The sequence below is a fragment of the Apteryx mantelli genome, chromosome 32 (genome assembly GCF_036417845.1).
Source record: "Apteryx mantelli isolate bAptMan1 chromosome 32, bAptMan1.hap1, whole genome shotgun sequence".
NCBI classification, from domain to species: Eukaryota; Metazoa; Chordata; class Aves; order Apterygiformes; family Apterygidae; genus Apteryx; species Apteryx mantelli.
The window spans coordinates 25370-44747 of NC_090009.1; the positions used below are offsets into that span (position 1 = coordinate 25370).

The 19378-nt window shown below is 68.1% G+C and overlaps 2 protein-coding genes across 2 annotated transcripts in view; one reads left to right on the forward strand and one right to left on the reverse strand.

The window, feature by feature from the left end:
• The first annotated feature begins 2341 nt into the window (after positions 1 to 2341).
• On the forward strand, positions 2342 to 10332 carry LOC106494650 (zinc finger protein 271-like). Its single transcript, XM_067313893.1, has 3 exons — positions 2342 to 2596; positions 3299 to 4297; positions 7749 to 10332. The coding sequence occupies exons 2-3, from the start codon at positions 3338 to 3340 to the stop codon at positions 8673 to 8675; spliced, it is 1887 nt and encodes a 628-aa protein (XP_067169994.1). The 5' UTR covers positions 2342 to 2596; positions 3299 to 3337; the 3' UTR covers positions 8676 to 10332.
• A 1173-nt stretch (positions 10333 to 11505) lies between these two features.
• The window catches only part of LOC106494648 (zinc finger protein 721-like), a 37018-nt gene continuing 29145 nt past the window's right edge, over positions 11506 to 19378 (reverse strand). The window contains exons 6-7 of the mRNA XM_067313887.1: positions 16224 to 16905; positions 11506 to 11977 (exon numbers count right to left, since the gene is read on the reverse strand). Coding sequence (XP_067169988.1) covers positions 11651 to 11977; positions 16224 to 16905 — 1009 coding nt within the window. The 3' untranslated portion in view covers positions 11506 to 11650. The remainder of the gene's footprint in view (positions 11978 to 16223; positions 16906 to 19378) is intronic.

The following is a 19378-nucleotide window of genomic DNA, read 5'->3' on the forward strand; positions in this document are numbered from 1 at the left end:
CTGGAGATGCTCCGTGTCCCCTCTGGAGGTCCAGCGTGTCCCTCGGAGGTGCTCCAGGTCCCCTGGAGATGCTCCATGTCCCCTCGGGAGGTCTGACGTGTCCCCCGGAGGTGCTCCGGGTCCCCTGGAGATGCTCCGTGTCCCCTCCGGAGGTCCGACGTGTCCCTCGGAGGTGCTCCGGGTCCCCTGGAGATGCTCCATGTCCCCTCCGGAGGTCTGATGTGTTCCCCAGAGGTGCTCCAGGTCCCCTGGAGATGCTCCATGTCCCCTCCGGAGGTCCAACGTGTCCCCCGGAGGTGCTCCAGGTCCCCTGGAGATGCTCTGTGTCCCCTCTGGAGGTCCGGCGTGTCCCCCGGAGGTGCTCCGAGTCCCCTGGAGATGCTCCGCGTCCCCTCCGGAGGTCTGACGTGTCCCCCGGACGTGCTCCAGGTCCCCTGGAGATGCTCCGTGTCCCCTCGGGAGGTCCAGCGTGTCCCTCGGAGGTGCTCCGGGTCCCCTGGAGATGCTCCGTGTCCCCTCTGGAGGTCCAGCGTGTCCCTCGGAGGTGCTCCGGGTCCCCTGGAGATGCTCCGTGTCCCCTCTGGAGGTCCAGCGTGTCCCTCGGAGGTGCTCCGGGTCCCCTGGAGATGCTCCGTGTCCCCTCGGGAGGTCTGACGTGTCCCCCGGAGGTGCTCCAGGTCCCCTGGAGATGCTCCGTGTCCCCTCTGGAGGTCCAGCGTGTCCCTCGGAGGTGCTCCGGGTCCCCTGGAGATGCTCCGTGTCCCCTCTGGAGGTCCGACGTGTCCCTCAAAGATGCTCTCTGACCACTGGAGATGCTCCGTGTCCCACCCAGAGATGCTCCGGGTCCCCTATAGATGCCCTGTCCCCCCCCGAGATGCCCTGTGTCCCCTATGGAGCTGCTCCGGGTCCCCTATAGACGCCCCGTTCCCGCCCCCTTGATACATTGTATCCCTGAGCCGCCCTGATACATTGTATCCCCCGGTGATACAGTGTGTCGGGGTCAGGACAGGGATTCAGGGTCAGGACATGGGATTTGGGGGTCAGGATGCGGGATTTGGGGTTCAGGATGCGGGATTCAGGGCCAGGACATGGGATTCGGGGTTCAGGACGTGGGATTTGGGGTCAGGACGCGGGATTCAGGGCCAGGAGGCGGCCGCGGTGCTTTTCCCCAGAGGAGCTGCAGCATCACACCGCTCCGGCCGGGAAAATCCCGGCTCCCAAAGCGCCGGGCGAAGCCCAAACCCACAAGAGAGGGTCAATAAGCGGCATTTAGGGCAGAGGCTCCCCTGGCTCGGGCGTTTTGGGGGGAAACGGTGCCCTTTACCCCGGCACCGAGCTGTCGCAGCTTCCGCGGAGAGCCGGCATTGGAGCCCGGCTCAGGCTCGGCCCCGACCTCGGCCGGAAAAACAGGACCGAAACGTCCGTTCTGGGGCAAAAGGCCCCGGCATTTCTCGCGGCTGCTTCGCCAGCCCGGGGCGGCGTCGTGGCGGCATCGCGCCGAGCTGCCGAGGTGCCGAACTTCCCGGCTCTGTTTTCACCACCCCCCTTTTTATTTTTTTTAATTTTCAGCCTAATTCGGGTGCTGCCTGCGCAAGGGAAAGTGCTGCCCCATCCCGTCCCATCCCATCCCATCTGTCCCATCCTGTCCCGTCCCATCCTGTCCCATCCCATCTGTCCCATCCCATCCCATCCTGTCCCATCTTGTCCCATCTCATCCCATCCATCTCATCCTGTCCTGTCCCATCTGTCCCGTCTCGTTCCACCACATCCTGTTCATCCCATCCCATCCATCCCATCCCATCCCGTCCGTCCTCTCCCGTCCCTTCCCATCCCATCCCATCTGTCCCATCTCATCCTGTCCATCTTGTCCCATCCTGTCCTGTCTGTCCCGTCTCATTCCGCCACATCCTGTTCATCCCATCCCATCCATTCTGTCCCATCCCGTCCCGCCATGTCCTATCCCATCCCATTCCACGGGACTCCGGGCTCCGGCTCTGGGCCCGGCAACGCTGCCGCCCTTCCAGCGACGCCCGGGGTGAAAAGCAGAAACCGCCGGGAAGGGCCCAAACGGCCCCGTTTTGCCGCCTCTTCGCCCTGGCTCCGGGCCCGGGGGGGGGGGGGGGGGGGGGGACGGATAAACGCGGGGGCTGAAACCCCCCCCCCGGGCTGGCGGCGGCGGCGGCGGGGGGGGGGGGGCGCGGTCCGGGGGGGGGGGCGCGGCCCGGGGGGGGACCGGCCCGGCCCGGGGGGGGTTGGACCGGCCCGGGGGGGGGTCGGGGCGGCCCGGGGGGGGCCGGGCCGGGCCGGGGCGGGGGGGCCGGGCGGGGGTTGGGCTTCCTGGGTCAGGCCCCGCCGCCGCCTCCATTGTGAGCCGGGGGCCGCGCTGGGCAGCGGCGGCGGCGGCGGCGGCGGCGGCCGGGAGGGAGAGAGGGAGCCCGCGATCCCGGCCCCGATCCCGATCCCGATCCCGGTCCCGGTCCTGGCCCCGATCCCGGCCCCGATCCCGGTGCCGGTGCCGGTCCCGCAGCGCCTCCCCGGGGCCGGAGCCCCCCCCCGCCCCCGCCCCGGGGCGGCCCCTCTCCTCCCCCCGCCGCAGGTACCGGGGCTGATTTGGGTGCCCTGGGGGGGGGGGGGAGTTTGGGTGCCCCGAGGGTTTTGGGTGCCCCGAGGGGGGCTGATTTGGGTGCCCTGGGGAGGGGTTGGGTGTCCCAGGAGGGGTTTGGGTGCCCTGGGGGGGCTGGTTTGGGTGCCCGGGAGGGAGGTTGGTACCCTGGGGGGTTGTTGGGTGCCCTGGGGGGGGTTTGGGTGTCCCAGGAGGGGTTTGGGTGCCCCAGGGCGTTTGGGTGTCCCGGGGGGGGGAGCTGATTTGGGTGCCCCGGGGGGGGGGGGCGGTTGGGTGCCACCAGCCTGCGAGAGGGTCCCTGTTTCCCCCCACGACGGGGCAGAACGACCGTGGAGGGGGACGTGGGGCCGGGCGCTTTTGTGTCCTCCTTTCCCTCCTTCCTCCTTCTTTTCCTTCCTTCTTTCCCTCTTTCCTCCTTCTTTACTTCTTCTTTCCTCCTTCTTTCCTCCGTCTTCCTTCCTTCTTCTTCTTTCCTCCTTCTTTTCTCCTCCTTTCCTTCCTTCTTCCTTCTTTCTTCCTTCTTTCCTTTTTTCTTTCCTTCTCCTTTCCTTCTTTCCTTCCTTTTTTCCTCCTTTTTTCCTCCTTCTTTCCTTCTTCTTTCCTTTTTACTTTCCTTTTTTCTTTCCTCCTTTCCTCCCCCTTTCCACCTCCTTCCCTCCTTCCCTTCTTTTCCAGGCGGTGATGGGCCGGGCGTGAGGCTCCCGGCTGCCGGCGATGGCCCCCGGCAAGGGGAGGCGGCGCAGGGGGCCGGAGGCGGCAGGCGGGAGCCCGCGGGGGCGCGAGGGGGCCCCAGAGCCGGAGCCGCCGCCGGGGCCGGGGCCGGTGCCGGTGGCGCTGCCGGTGGCGCTGCCGGCGACGCCGCGGGCGCTGCGGGGCATCCGGAAGCGCAAGGGGCTGGTGGTGGTGCACCAGGGCGCCCAACCGCCCGAGAGCCCCAACATCTGCGTCGAGTGCGGCAAGAGCTTCACGCAGAGCTCCAGCCTGGCCAGCCACCGGCGCAGCCACCGCGCCGAGCGGCCCTACGAGTGTCCCCAGTGCGGCAAGCGCTTCGGCGTCAGCTCCAGCCTCAGCCGCCACCGGCGCATCCACACCGGCGAGAAGCCCTACGCCTGCCCCGACTGCGGCAAGAGCTTCAGCGACAAGTCCAACCTCACGCAGCACCGGCGCGTCCACACCGGCGAGAAGCCCTACCAGTGCGGCGACTGCGGCAAGAGCTTCAGCCGCAGCTCGCACAAGAAGAAGCACCTGCGGCCGGCGGGACGGCGGCTGGGCCGCTGCGGGGTGCCGACGCGCGAGCCCCCCGGCGCCCCCCGGCCCCCGGCCCGCCGCAAGGCCGAGGCGCTCAGCACCTGCCCCGAGTGCTGGCAGAGCTTCGGCCAGAACGCCGACCTCGTCAAGCACATGCGCATCCACACGGGCGAGAAGCCCTTCGCCTGCCCCGACTGCGGCAAGCGCTTCTCCGTCAGCTCCAACCTCTTCCGCCACCGGCGCATCCACACCGGCGAGAAGCCCTACGCCTGCGGCGACTGCGGCAAGAGCTTCACCGACAAGTCCACCCTCACGCAGCACCGGCGCATCCACACCGGCGAGAAGCCCTACGTCTGCGGCGTCTGCGGCAAGGGCTTCAGCCACAGCTCCCACCACAAGCGCCACGAGAAGATCCACAAGGGCCAGATCCCGCTCCTGGCCTTCGCTCCGTACTGAGCCGCGGGACGCGCTGCCGGGCCGGCGGACGCCGCCGCGACCCCCTTTTCCCCCCCCTCGCGCGGGAAACCCGCCGGCCCGAACAGTGAGAGACGGTGCCATGGGGAAAACCGCCCGCCCTCCCTCCCTTCCCGCGGGAAAGTGGGATGCGCTGCGAGGCCGCCCTCTTCCGCCCTCGTTTCCTGTGAGCGGAGCCCTTCGTCCGGCAGGAGCCGGGTTTCGGACTCATCTTCGGAGCCGCCCAGCGAGCGAGTGACTCTCCCGCCTGGTCCCGAAACCCCGCGGGAAGCGCGAGAACCAGCCGCTTCCCGCGCCCGGTGGGAGCCCCGGGAAGCCCGGGAGGGTCCCGCACGGCGCTGCTGTTATTTATGTAGGATAGCGTCCGGGATAGTGTCCAGGATAGCGTCCGGGATAGCGTTCCCTTCCGCCGGCTCTGGCTTACCCGGCTCACCCGGCGCCGGGAGGCTGCGGAGGAGCCGCCAGACTCCGCGCGCCGAGACGCAGTAGTTTCCCCCCAGGTTCACAGTTCATCTAGATCCCGGCGGCGGGTATCCGTAGCTCATCCCGATCCCGCGCGACGGCTGCGCAGAGCTGCCGAGCCCCGAGCGGCGCTCGCTAGCGAAGCCGCCGGCGAGTTACAACCCCCCCCACCCGTGTTTCTGTCTTTCTCTCTCTCTCTCTCGTAGGGTTTTTATAGCACCTCTCACCGTCGCGTCTAGGCGCGTCCTAGGTAAATAAAGTAATAATGGGAAAAAAGGAAATCGGGACATGCCGGTGTCCCACGTGCGTTACTTGCAGCTGCCTGGATGGATGCCCATGTGTCACGGGAATGTGGTGTGGGAAGGTGGCATGGGAACATGGCGCGGGAATGTGGCGTGGGAACGTGGCACGGGAATGTGGCGCGGGAACGTGGCTGGGGAACGGGGGCGACGGAGGCGGATGCAGCTCCTCCGGCCCTTCCTCGTCACGCTAACGTGGGTCGGCACCGGCAGCGGGTCATTTCGTGCTCCCACCCGCCAACTGCAGCGTCTCTAAAGCGGCCTGAGGCAGGTGGGAGCGGGGCAGCTCGTGCCACGGCAGCGGCACGTCGGGAGCTGCTCCGGCCTCCCCGCTTTGTCCCCTCTGCCCACCATCCTCCTCCTCGCTCCTCTTTCCATGGAGGCCTGAGCTTTCCCTCGGCACAAGGTGAAGATGCCGATGTCCCGTCATCCAGGAGGATGAAGATGCCAGTGCCTGGTCATCCAGCAAGATGAAGATGTTGGTGTCCCGTCACCCAGCAAGAGGAAGACTCCGGTGTCCTGTCATCTAGTGAGACGAAGACGCCTGTGTCCTGTCATGCAGCGGGACGAAGATGATGGTGCTCCGTCATCCAGTGAGACGAAGATGCTGGTGTCCCGTCATCCAGCAAGGTGAAGATGCTGGTGTCCTGTCATCTGGTGGGATGAAGACCCTGGTGTCCTGACACCCAGCAAGGTGAAGACACTGGTGTCCCATCTTCCAGTGGGATGAAGACGCTGGTGTCCCGTCATCCAGCAAGGTGAAGATGCTGGTGTCCTGTCATCTGGTGGGATGAAGACCCTGGCGTCCTGACACCCAGCAAGGTGAAGACACTGGTGTCCCATCTTCCAGTGGGATGAAGACGCTGGTGTCCCGTCATCCAGCAAGATGAAGACACCGGTGTCCCGTTATCTGGTGGGATGAAGACGCTGGTGCCCCATCATCCGGCAGGATGAAGAGGTGGAGACCTTCTTATCCGGCAGGATGAAGATGCAGGTGTCCTGTTATCTCGCGGGATGAAGATGCAGACACCCCGCTACCTGGCGGGATGGAGACGCCGGTGTCCCGCTACCCGGCGGGATGGAGACACCGGTGTCCCGCTACCCGGCGGGATGGAGACGCCGGTGCCCCGCTATCCGGCGGGATGGAGACGCCGGTGTCCCGCTACCCGGCGGGATGGAGACACCGGTGTCCCGCTATCCGGCGGGATGGCGGGGCGGGCGCATCCTCACCGGGCCGGGCCGGGCCGGGCCGCCGAGCGCCGCCGGGGCTGCTGTCGCTAGAGGGCCCTGGCTGGAGCGCGGGGAGCGCCGGCTGCGCTCGCCCTGCCTCGCTCCGTGCAGGATATCGCCGTTGAGCTTCCTGGGTCAGCAGCCTCCATTGTCGGCCGGGAGCCGGGAGCCGGGAGCCGCCGGGAGCCGCCGGGAGCCGCCGCTGCCGGTCCCGGAGCCCCCGATCCCGCCCCGGAGCTGGGAGCGCCCCGCTCCCGCTGCTGGTCCCGATCCCGGCTCCGGAGAGCTACATCCCGGCTCCGATCCCGGCTCTGATCCCGGCTCCGGAGCGCCCGGTCCCAGCTCCGATCCCGGCTCCGATCCCGGCTCTGATCCTGGCTCCGATCCCGGCCCCGGAGCTTCTGGTCCCGGCTCCGATCCCAGCTCCGAGCCCGACTCCAGAGCTCCCGATCCCGGCTCCGATCCCGGCTCCGATCCCGTCTCTGGAGCACCCGGTCCCGGCTCCGATCCCGGCTCCGGAGCGCCCGGTGCCGGCTCTGATCCCGGTGCCGGTGCCGGTCCCGCAGCGCCTCCCCGGGACCGGAGCGCCCGGGCTGGGCTGGACCCCCCCGAGGGGGGGGGGGTCCCGCAGCCCCTCTCAGCCCCAGCCCCACGCAGATCCCGTCCCGCGTCCGTGTGTCCCCCGTGTCCGTGGGTCGCTCCCCCAGCCGGGACCGTGTCTGCCCCGTTGCCGCCCGTCGCTGAGGGTGAGTCCGAGCCCGGTGCGACCCCCCCGCTCCGAGGGTTTGGTTGGGGGGCTCGGACACCTCCTGGCCTCCCCTGTGTCCGACCGGGGCGCGGGAACCAGCTGTCCCCCCCCCGTGGTGTCCCACCGGCGTGGTTTCATTTGCCAGGAGTGACGTCTCCTTGGCGGTTTGCCCCAAAAATCCGAGCGGGACATGGGGCTCTGGGCTGGGAACGCTGGGCTCCGGCCGGAGCAGGGGGCACCGGCCACATGGCAGTGGCACTCGGTGGCCCTGGCCCCGAGGGTGTCAGGATGATGGCCCAGGAGCCACCGGGGCTGGGAGGAGGAGGAGGAGGAGGAGGAGGGCAGGATGGGGCTGGTGGACCCCCATCTGCACGTGCGGTGGGGCAGCGCTGATGCCCCCCCTCTGTCTCCCCCCCAGATGCTGGAGCCGTGAGCGTTCCCACCCGGTGACCCTTTTCCTGGACGCGGGAGCGAACGGGCGTCCACCATGTCCCCCAAGAAGTCCAAGGGCGCCGTGGGCAAGAGCCTGGAGAAGAAGAAGCCTCCGAAGAACAAGCGCAAGTCGGAAAGGCCCAAGCGGAGCCCTCCCGAGGAGGAGGAAGAGGAGGAGGAGGAAGAGGAGGAGGAGGCCACCGGCGTGGACCAGGCGCCGGCCAAGGGCGACCGGCCCAACCTCTGCTCCGAGTGCGGCAAGAGCTTCCTGCACAGCTCCGACCTGGTGAACCACCAGCGCATCCACACCGGCGACAAGCCCTTCGTCTGCACCGACTGCGGCAAGAGCTTCCGGCAGAGCTCCACGCTCATCACCCACCAGCGCATCCACACCGGCGAGACGCCCTACGAGTGCAGCTACTGCGGCAAGAGCTTCCGCGTCAGCTCCAACTTCGTGCGCCACCAGCGCATCCACACGGGCGAGAAGCCCTACAAGTGCCCCATCTGCGGCAAGAGCTTCACCGACAAGTCCACCCTCACGCAGCACCAGCGCACCCACACCGGCGAGAAGCCCTACAAGTGCGCCGACTGCGGCAAGAGCTTCAGCCGCAGCTCCCACCGCAAGCGCCACCTCCGCAACCCGCCGGCCAAGGGCCGCGGCAAGTGCGCCCACCGCCCCGCCGAGCCGCCGCCGCCCAAGCCCAAGGAGGCCAAGGGCCGGAGGAAGGCGCCGGCGGTGGCGGCAACGGCGGCATCGGTGGCGGCCGCGGAGCTGCCCAACACGTGCGCCGAGTGCTGGCAGAGCTTCAGCCAGAACTCGGACCTGGTCAAGCACATGCGCATCCACACGGGCGAGAAGCCCTTCAAGTGCCCCCACTGCGGCAAGCGCTTCTCCGTCAGCTCCAACCTCACGCGCCACCAGCGCATCCACACCGGCGAGAAGCCCTACGCCTGCGGCGACTGCGGCAAGAGCTTCACCGACAAGTCCACCCTCACGCAGCACCGGCGCATCCACACCGGCGAGAAGCCCTACGCCTGCGGCGTCTGCGGCAAGAGCTTCAGCCGCAGCTCCCACCACAAGCGCCACGAGCGGACCCACGCCGGGGACAACCCCGACGCCTTCCTGCCCCTCTGGCCCTACCCGGCTCCCGGCTTCTAGCCGCTGCCCGGAGCAGGAGAAGGTCTCGCCCGGCATCGCCCCGACTCGCCGCTGGTGTCCTCCGGACGCTCCCGCCCGGGCGCTCGGTGCCTCCGGCTTCTCCGGACCAACAGCCCCCCATCTTTGGAGGTGAAGGTCCTCTGGGATGAAACCCTGGGGTGGGATCGGTTGCTGCTGCCAGAGCCACCTGCATGGGGTCCCTGTGGGAATGGCGTTCCTGGATGTTCCTGGACATCCCTAGATGTTTCTGGACATTCCTGGGTGCTCCTAGATGTTCCTGGACATCCCTAGATGTTTCTGAACATTCCTGGGTGCTCCCAGATGTTCCTGGACATTCACGGATGTTCCTGGATGTTCCTGGATGTTCCTGGACGTTCTGGGACATTCCTAGACATTCCTGAACGTTCCTGGACATCTCTGGACGTTCCTGGATGTTCCTGGCTGTTCCCAGCCATTCCTGGCCATTCTTGGGAGCTGCTGCGGTGCCAAGCCGGGTCTTTGGGTGTCCGTGTCCCCTCGCTGCTGCAGCGGGGCACGATGGGGCAGGGGGAGGATTTTTTTTTCTCGTTTTTTTCCCGATTTTTCTGTGAACGTGCTTCCCTCGGAAGCGCTCGGGGTGGTTTACGGAGAGAGCCGACGTTGCCAGTGCTTCATCGGCAATTCTGAGCCGCGGCGTCTGTCCGTCCCCTCCCCTGCCGGGAGCCTGCGGAAACACTTCCGAGAGGGATTTCTTGCTCCGGGACTTTTGCTTTCACTGCTCCAGCTTTGGAAGATGCTCCCGAAGCAGCGGCAGCAGCGTTCGGCTTTCACGGCTCGTCCCAGCCCCGCTTCCGGAGGCGGATGGCGGATGGGCACCGGGAACGCCCGGCAGCCGGCCTGAGGACGCAACTGCCGTGTAGTTTTGATGGGAAATGGGTTGTTTTCAGCCCTGATTCTTTTCCTACCAGAAAGCTCAGGAGGGGCCAAGTGCAGAATCCGGAAATTTCCAGCAAAACTCCGGGCGCATCCTTGGCCTTTCCGCCGGCTCGTGGTGTTCGGCCCATGCCGCTGCTGCCGGGAGCCGGGCGGGTGAATTTGGGGCCACTTTGCCCCCTTTCTGCCCCATCCCATTTCCCAGTCTTTGATTCTCCGTCTCCATATCAGGAAAAAAAACCAGGAATCTTGAACATCCGGCTTTCGGCAAATCAGGGCATTTCCTCAAACCATTCGACTGCAAAACCGGGGAAGGGGCTTAGGGAAATAATTCCCACGTGCGTTTTCTATCTTTTTTTCCTCCCCCCACCCCCTTTTCTGCCCGTTTCTGACCCGATTTCGCTCCGCGGCGCCGGCACGTGGGAAGCGGCTCCTGCCACCCGGCCGGGCTCCGGCCCCGTATCCGTGTGGATCCCGCCCAGAGAGCACCCGAAATGTTTATTATTAATGTTAAATGATGGTTGCTGATGGCGCTGCCTGGGGGCAGCCGCTGAAATCGAGGTCGGGACGCGTCCGCCCGAATAACCCGGCACACGGAGCCTCGTCCGGGGGCTCCCGGCGCCGCCTGGGCTCCGTTTGCCTTGGCTCAGCCCGCGGGATTTGGTTCGTACAAGGGTTAAAAGAATATATACGTTTCCCCACTGTGAAAAAAAAAAAAACCCTAATAAAATATTGTTTTTTTCTTTTTCCTTTGTCTTTTTGGGGGGGATTTTTCGCAGGGAGACCGACGGGCCGGACCCGGGATTCGGCTCCGCGGGGCGGCGGGAATGAGCTGAGGCCGCCGGGCTTTGCCTTTCCGCTCCGCTCCACCCTGCTCTCGCCTCGTCCTGCTTTCTCTTTTCTTTTCTCTTCTTCCTCCTTTTCCTTCCCTTTTTCCTTTTCCCTTTCCTCTCTTCCCTCTTTCCTCTTTTTTCCTTTTTCTCTTCTCAGTTCTTTTTTCTTCACTTCCTTCTTTTCTTTCTCTTTCTCTTCCTTCCTTTCTCTCTTTCCTTCTCTTTCCCTCTTCCGCTTTCCTTCCTTCCTTCCAGCCTCTCTTCCCTTTCTCTCTTTCTCTTCCTTTCTCTCATCTCATCTCTCATCTCCTCCCTTCCCTTCTTCTTTTTCTTCCTCTTTTCTTCTTTTCATCTTCTGCTCCTTCTCTTCTTCTCCCTCTTCTCTTCTTCCTCTTCTCTTCTTCTCTTCTCCTCTTCTTTTCTCTTCTTTCTCTTCTTCTCTTCTCCTTCTCTTCTTCCTCTTCTCTTCTTCTCCTCTTCTCTTCTCTTCTTCTTCCCTTCCTCTTCTCATCTTGTCTTCTTGTCTTCCTCTTCTCATCTTCCTCTTCTCTTCTTGTCTTCCCCTTCTCCCTCTTCTTCTTCTTCCTCTTCTTCCGCTTCTTCTTCCTGTTCTTCTTGTTCTTCCCCTTCCCCTTCCTCCCTTGACGCCCATCTGCAGCGAAGGGCAGCGGTCTGAACCCGGTGCGAGCCCAAGGGGGACGTGGACATGGACGTGGACATGGACATGGACATGGACATGGACGTGGCCGGGGCCGGGGCTGGGGCTGGGGACAGGGCCGGGGCTGGGGACAGGAACGGGGACGGAGATGGGATTTCGGCTGCCGCTGGACTCTGCGGCTGCCGCTGCCCAAGCCGGGCTTGCGCCGAGCCCCGGGCAGCGCCGGCCCGGGCCCGGCCTGGGACACGGAGAACGACCGTGAGAACGTGAGAACGGCCGAGGTGCGGGGGCATCTCCACCGCGCGGAGGGCGACCGGCGCGAAGAAACGGCACCGGGACGCTTGCAACACGTCTTGTTATTTCCTTCTACAGCCGCGCGCCCGCCCGCCCGCCCGCCCGCCGCTACCTACCCCAACACCGCGTCCTACCTACCCCGTCGCTACAGCCGCCGGCGCTCCCCCACCCCGAAGGCCCCCAGCTACCACCCCGGCGGCTCTTTCCTACCACGACCCGTCCTAAAAACCCCTCTACGGGCCCGGCGGCCCCGGCGGGAGCTGCTGGCCCCGGCGCGTCTAGCAGGCTTGGGTCGGGTAGGGCCAGAGGGGCAGGAAGGCCACGGGGTTCTGCCCGGCGTGGGTGCGCTGGTGGCGCTTGTGGTGCGAGCTGCGGCTGAAGCTCTTGCCGCAGTAGACGCACTCGTAGGGCTTCTCGCCGGTGTGGATGCGCCGGTGCTGCGTGAGGGTGGACTTGTCGGTGAAGCTCTTGCCGCAGTCGCCGCAGGCGTAGGGCTTCTCGCCGGTGTGGATGCGCCGGTGGCGGATGAGGTTGGAGCTGACGTTGAAGCACTTGCCGCAGTGGGGGCACTCGTAGGGCTTCTCGCCCGTGTGGATGCGCATGTGCTTGACCAGGTCCGAGTTCTGGCTGAAGCTCTGCCAGCACTCGGCGCACGTGTTGGGCAGCTCCGTGGCCGCCGACGCCGCCGATGCCGCTGCCTTCTTCCCGGCGGCGCCGGCCGCGGGGCTCCCACGCCGCCGCCGCGTCCCCGCGGGGCTGCCGGGGCGCCGGGCGCCGCGGGCGAAGCTCTTGCCGCAGTCGATGCACTTGGCGGGCTGGGCGGCGGGGCGGGGGGCCGAGTCCTTGGCGCGGGGCCGGGAGCCGGAGCCGGAGCCGGAGCCGGGGCCGGGGAGGAGGCTCTTGCCGCAGTCGCGGCAGCCGCGGGGCGGCGGGCCGCCGTGGCTGCGCCGGTGCGACGCCAGCTCGGCGCTGCGCGTGAAGCTCTTGCCGCACTCGACGCAGATGTTGGGCTTCTCGCCCGCCGCCGCTCCCCCCGCCGCCGCCCCCGCCGCCGCCGCCGCCGCCCGCTGCCGCACCGCCGTGTCCTTGCGCTTCCGCCCGCCGCGGCCCCGGCAGCCGCTCTTCTCCGCGCCGACGTCCTGCTGCTGCTGCTGCTGCTCCGGTGCCTCGGCCCGGCTCCTCGGCGCTTTGCCCTGCTCCGGGCACGGCGCCGCCGCCACCGCTCCTCTGCCGCGTTTCGGCGACATCCCGGCACCGCCGCTTCGCTCCGTCACCGCTCCCAGGTCCGGCCGCCTGCGGGAACAAGGGGAGACGCCGCCGCTGAGCTTGGCAGCGGGACACGGCACCGGGAGACCCGGCATCCGGGCGCTCCGGAGCCTCCGAACAGCACTTGCAGCAAGCGCTTTAATTAACCCCCGGAGCAGAGATTTGAGATCCGATAAAGGCTGAATTTAAGGAAAAAAAGTGATAAAGTTCTCAAATCCAGCCAGTTTTAGTTGACCGGATGCATCGCGGCGGGCTGTAGCCTCCGCGGGAGCCGGCCACGATGGATTCATGGATTCATGGCTCCGACCTCTCTCCAGCTCTCTGTGAGCCAGTGGCTGCTTTCGCAGGCGGCTTCGGGAGCTGGGAGCTGCTGGCTGCTCCCTTTCTCGCCCCCGTTTTGCTTCCGGCTGCTTCCCGTTAACACCAACCCTCGAGGTCACCCCTTAATTCCGCGGCCGGCCGAAGCGCCCAGGCGCCCGGCTGCTCCGTCCCGCGGGGAAGGGCGGCGCTTTGGGCCAAACCGTGGGTTTCCGGAGCCTCGGCTGTTCCAGGCGCCCCATCGCCTCCTTGCCGGCCCCGTTTTGGGGGAAAAACCCACCCGCCGAGCGCTGCCGCTGCCCTGGGACCCCGTTACCTGTGGGCGGCACCGGCGCCGGGATGGGGACTGGGATCGAGGTGCTCCGGGACCAGGAGCGGGGCTGTGACCGGGAGCTCCGGGGCTGCGACCGGGACCGGGATTGGGGTGCGGATTGGGGCTGGGTTTGGGGCAGGGATCAGGGCCGGGACTGGGGCGCTCTGGGTCCGGGATTGATGCCGGGACCAGACGTTTCCCACTCCGGGACTGTTGCCGGGTGCTCTGAGACCAGGATTGGGCTTGGTCTTTCCCCGCTGCGGGTCTGGGACCGGCACTGGACTTGGTCTCTCCCCGTTCCGGGTCTGGGATCGGGTTCGGTCTTTTTCCACCCCGGGACCGGGACCGGGATCGGGATCAGGCTCGGTGTCTCCCCACTGCGGTGCCGGTGTCGGTCTCTCCCTGCTCCGGGTCTGGGATCCGGATCGTTTCGGTCTCTCCCTGCTTCAGTGCTGGAACCGGGCTCTCCCCACTCCGGACTCGGTCTCGGTCTCTCCCTGCTCCGGATCCGGGTCCGGTCTCGGTCTCTCCCTGCTCCGGACTTGGTCTTGGTCCCTTCCTGCTCCGGTCCCGGGTTCGGTCTGGTCCCTCCCCGCTCCGGGTGCGGTGCCGGGTCCGGTCTCTCCCTGCTCCGGCTCCGGACTCAGTCCGGCGCCTCCCGCTCCGGTCCCGACTCCGAGCTGGGTCCGGTCTCTGCCCGCTCCGGTCCCGATCTCTCCCCGCTCCGGCTCCGGTCTCGGTCCGGTCTCTCCCTGCTCCGGTCCCGGTCTCTGCCCGCTCCGGCTCCGGACTCGGTCCGATGCCTCCCGCTCCGGTGCCGGGTTCGGGTCTGGTGCCGGGTCCGGTCTCTCCCCGCTCCGGCTCCGGCTCCGGACTCAGTCCGGTCTCTCCCCGCTCCGGTCCCGACTCTGGGCTGGGTCCGGTCCCTCCTGGCTCCGGGTCCGGTGCCGGGTCCGGTCTCTGCCCGCTCCGGCTCCGGTCTCGGTCCGGTCCCTCCCGGCTCCGGTCCCGGCTCCGGGCTCGGGCTGGGTCCGGTCTCTGCCCGCTCCGGTCCCGACTCCGGACTCGCTCCGGAGCCTCCCGCTCCGGTGCGGGGTTCGGGTCCGGTGCCGGGTCCGGTCTCTCCCCGCTCCGGTCCCGGTCTCTCCCCGCTCCGGCTCCGGTCTCGGTCCGGTCTCTCCCCGCTCCGGTCCCGACTCCGGACTCGCTCCGGCGCCTCCCGCTCCGGTGCGGGGTTCGGGTCCGGTGCCGGGTCCGGTGCCTCCCCGCTCCGCGGCGCTCCGGGGCGCGCGGCGGCGCCGGTCGCGGGCGGTCGCCGGTCGCGGGCTGTCGCCGGTCGCCGCCGCTGGTCGTGGCGGCCGCTGCGGGCTCGGGGGCTCCGGGACGGACAATGGAGGCGGCGGCGGCGGCGACGGCGGGGCCTGACCCAGGAAGTTCAACCCCCGCGATCCCGGCGGCGGCGGCGGCGGCGGCAGCGAGGCGCCTCCGAGCCCCCTCCCCTTCCCCGGGCCCCCCCCGCGTCCCCCCGCATCCCCCCCCCGCTCCCATCCGTCCTCCCGCCGCCACCGGGGGGAAAAAAAACCAAAAAAAACCCGGCGGGGGGAAACCGCCCCTTTGCCGACCCCCTTTTCCGACCCCTTTTGCCGACGCTCCGGCTCCTGCCGCTCCCGCCGGAGCGAAGGCGGGAAGCGCCGCTCTCCCTCCGCTCCCGGGGCCTCGAGCGCATCGGCGGCGGCGGCGGCAAAGCGAGGGGACGGGGCGCCGGCCCCCCCCCCCCCCCCCGGTGCTGCAGGGACCCCCCCCCCCCCAAACTTCCTCCCCGCTCCGTCGCTGCATCCGGGCCGGAGGAGTCACGCAGTGGCTCCGATCCCCGCGGCCATAAGTCGCTCCCGCATTCCGGCACGTCCCTCCCGAGCGGGACCCGGTAGCGTCCAGCCGGAGCGGCTTTTCCGTAAATATTGGAGGGCAGAAGAGGGAGACGGGGGAGGCAGCACGAATCCCTCTTTAATGCCACGGGGAGTCGCGAGGTTCCGGCGGGAACGAGCCGGCACCCAAATCTGAGACTTTTCAGGGGCAAAAGCGCTGCCGAGGTCCGGCACCGGCGGACGCCGCTTCGCTATTCCGGGAAGGGAGCGGAGGCACCCGGCCGGAGCCGGCACCCTCCGGAGCGCCCCACGCGTTCCCCGGCTCTCCGGCTACGGGATCCTTCGTGCTCATGCAGGAAAAGCCGCGCCGCAAGCCGCGTGCTTTGGCTCCGCAGCGGCGCTCCGGGTTGTTTTCCCCGTCCCTGAACCACATGGAAAAACAAAACGAAACGTGAAACCCCCCCAAACCGCAGTGAAAATGCTCAGTCCCGTCCGTCCCACGGCTACTGCCGGGGCCGGGCCACGACACGGACACGCTCGGACAAGCACAGCACGGACAGGGCGGGCGCTGCGTCCCAGCACGCGCCACCGGAGGAGGAGGAGGAGGAGGAAGAGGAGGAGGAGGAATTGGGTCCCGCCAGGCTCCCATGGGAAGGGGGGAGCAATGTGCCAGTGCTTCCCGGAGCACTCTGCTGGGAAGGGGCCTGGCTCTTCCGGCTCTCCGGGGCCAGAGGAGAGGTCGGGGCCGCTCCAGTCCGTCCGCACTCCAGCAGGACGCCGAGAGCGTCGGCCCGTTTTGGTGGGGGGGGAGACGCCGGCTGCCGGGGCACGGCGAGCGCTTTGGGATCCGCGCTCCCGCCGGCCCCGTTCCTCGCTCCGGGGGCGCGGGAGGGAGGAGGCGGCCGAGTTTCCCACGCTGCCGGGGGGCTTCGCGCCGCCTCCTCCGCCCGGCGGCAGGGCGGGAGACGGCGCGGGCTGCGGAGCGAGCTTCCCCGTTGCGGCCGGAGCGAGCTTTTTCCAAGCGTCCGAGTCCCGCTTTCCCCGGGGACGGAGGGCGCCGGGGCCCGGGCCGCGCTAGCCCAGGTGCACGCGCTGGTGCCGGATGAGGGCCGAGCTGACGATGAAGCTCTTGCCGCAGTCGCCGCACTTGTAGGGCTTCTCGCCGGTGTGGATGCGCAGGTGGGTGATGAGGGACGAGCTCTGCTTGAAGCTCTTGCCGCAGTGGGGGCACGGGTAGGGCGTCTCGCCGGTGTGGATGCGCTGGTGGCGGATGAGGGCCGAGCTCTCGAAGAAGCTCTTGCCGCAGCCGGAGCACTGGTAGGGCTTCTCGCCCGTGTGGGTCCGCTGGTGCTTGATGAAGGCCGAGCTGTAGCTGAAGCTCTTGCCGCACTCGGCGCACTTGTAGGGCCGCTCGCCCAGGTGGGTGCGCTGGTGCGTGTTGAGGTTGGAGCTGCGGTTGAAGCTCTTGCCGCACTGCGGGCACTTGTAGGGCCGCTCGCCCGTGTGGATGCGCTGGTGCACGATGAGGTCCGAGCTCCAGCTGAAGCTCTTGCCGCACTTGGCGCACTTGTAGGGCCGCTCGCCGCCGTGCAGCCGCTGGTGCTTCACCAGGTCCGAGCTCTGGCTGAAGCTCTTGCCGCAGTCGGGGCAGGCGTAGGGCTTGTCGCCGGTGTGGATGCGCTGGTGGGCGTTGCGGTTGGAGCTGCGCGTGAAGCTCTTGCCGCAGTCGAGGCACTTGTAGGGCTTCTCGCCCGTGTGCAGCCGCTGGTGGACGAGCAGCTCCGAGCGCCGCGAGAAGCTCTTGTCGCACTGGCCGCAGGTTTTGGGCGCTTCCCCCCGCCGGCTGCGCCGACCCCCCCGGGCGCCGCGCGGGTCCTCCGAGCCGCCGCCGCCGGCGAGCGCCGGTTTGGGCGGCCGCTCGTCCGCGTGGCTCCGCGGCTCCCAGCCGGGGCCGCGCTGGCTCTCGCAGGCTTCCGCCAGCTCCGGGCTCCGCGAGACGCTCCCCTCGGCTCTTCCCGACAGTATCAGGTCCAGCTCCACGACCTCGGGTCCCTCCCGCTCCGGCGCCTCCTCCTCCTCCTCCTCCTCGCTGCCCGTCCCGTCATCTGCCAGAGTGGACGGAGAGGAAACGCCGACGGGAGTCACTTCCCGGCACCGGAGAGCAAGGAGCTGCTCCAAGCGGCCGGGAAAGGGGGAAGCTCTGGCACCGGGGAGGCCTCACCTGCAGGTGCCACTCTCAGGATCTCCCACTCCTTGGAGTCGTTGGGATCCGGCACCCCCAGCTCCTCCTCCAGCTCCAGCCGGGAGATCACGTTGGGCTTCGGGATTGGAAAGTCTGCTCCGAAGAAAGGGAACGGGAGACACCGCGCTTGCTATAGGTGCATGAAATGCATATATATACACACATATATGTTTTTAATATATATGAATGAGTGCCACGGTCTTGAATCCGGCCGCGCTTCCCGGCTCAAGGCGGAGCTCAGGTAAACAGGAGAGGAAAGGGAGCGAGCGAGAAAGGGCGTTTGAGCAAACTCGGTGCAGCCGCCCAGCAGCTGCCCTTATTCCCGGCATTTCCCACCGCCCGGGCGGGAACGCGGCCTCTTAATGCCATTTTTAAACTATATCTGCATGAAACGCCTTGGGGGGAAAAAAGAAAAAATCGTAGAAATTGTGTTTTCTACCGCCCAAAGAGCGATTTTCTGCAGCCGACGGAGCGGCCGAGCCTGGGCGCGTTTCCTGGGGCGGCGACGGACCCCGGGAAGCCGGAGTGTCGGCTCGGCTCTGCCCTGGGCCGCGTGCATGGGGGGGGGTCTTGGTGCCTCAAAACCCGCCGGATCCCGGGGTGAAGGAGCGGGAAAGGGAGCCAAATCCTCACCCAGCAGGATCAGAGACTCGTAGTTCTCCTGCATGATGCCGATGCCGCTGCCGCTGCCGCCGGGCCCCGCTCCGGCCGGCCGCCTCCCGTCGAAGCTCACCGGCACCTGCAAGGGGGGGGGGGGGGAAACCCGCTTCGGTGCCACCCCGCATCCCCTCCCGGTGCAAACGGGGGGGGTCCAGTGGCCGGTGCCCCCCACCCGGGCTGCGGCAGGCTGGCGGCTCCGGATGCGCCGGAGCATCTCCCGAGCCCCGACGGGGAGGGGGGCAGTGGCGGGAGCTGCAGGGGGGGAGGTTATCGACATCCCCCCCCCAACCCCCCCCCCCCCCCGTTACCTGCGGGCGGCGGCGGCGGCGGGGGCAGAGCCCGGGCTGGCGGGAGGCTCCAGCCCGGCCCAAGCGCTGCGGCCCCGGGGAGGCGCTGCGGGACCGGGATCGGGACCGGGATCAGGGCGCTGCGAGGTGATGCGGGGCCGGAGACGGGACCGGGATCGGGGCGCTGCGGGACCGGAGCCGGGATCGGAGCCGGGATCGGGGCGCTCCGGGAGCAGACGCTCCCCGCTGCGGGGTGATGCAGCACCGGGACCGGGGCCGGGCGCTCCCCGCTTCCCGGCGGCTCCGGTGTGATGCAGCACCGGGACCGGGGCCGGGCGCTCCCCGCTTCCCGGCGGCTCCGGTGTGATGCAGCACCGGGACCGGGGCCGGGCGCTCCCCGCTTCCCGGCGGCTCCGGTGTGATGCAGCACCGGGACCGGGGCCGGGCGCTTCCCTCTTCCCGGCGGCTCCGAGGCCGCGGCGGCTGCTCAGCCCCGGGGCTCCCGGATGCAAGAGCCGCTGGTGACCCAGGAAGTTCAGCCTCCCCAAACGATGACCGGCGGGGAGGCAGGCGGGCAGGGAAGCGGAGGCGAGCAGCAGCCTTCTTCCCTCCCTTCCCTCCCTTCTTCCCTCCCTTCCCTCCCTTCCCGCTGCTCCCGGCCGGGGCTCTCTAGTGCGGCGGTGCCCGGCGCCCGGCGCCTCCCTCCTGCCGCCGGCGAATCCCCCGCGGCGGCGCCGGCTGCGGTGCGGAGGCTTCGCGGCGAGGGGAGGGGGGGACGCGGGGGTGGGATGCTCCTTGGAGCTGGGATGCTCCTTGGAGGGGAGCTTGGAGCTGGGATGCTCCTCGGAGCTGGGATGCTCCTTGGAGGGGGGACTTGGGGGTGGTGAGATGCTCCTCGGAGCTGGGATGCTCCTTGGAGGGGGGGCTCGGGGGTGGTGAGATGCTCCTTGGAGCTGGGATGCTCCTCAGCGGTGGACTGGGAGGTAGGATGCTCCTTGGAGGTGGGCTTGGAGCTGGGATGTCCCTTGGAGGTGGGCTTGGAGGTAGGATGCTCC

Excerpts from the sequence above, each read along its gene's own strand:
- LOC106494650 (XM_067313893.1), top strand. The coding sequence starts at position 3,338 with ATGGCCCCCGGCAAGGGGAGGCGGCGCAGGGGGCCGGAGGCGGCAGGC. Across the intron at positions 4,298-7,748 it reads AGAAGATCCACAAGGGCCAG|CGGCCCAACCTCTGCTCCGA; the intron begins ATCCCGCTCCTG and ends GCCAAGGGCGAC.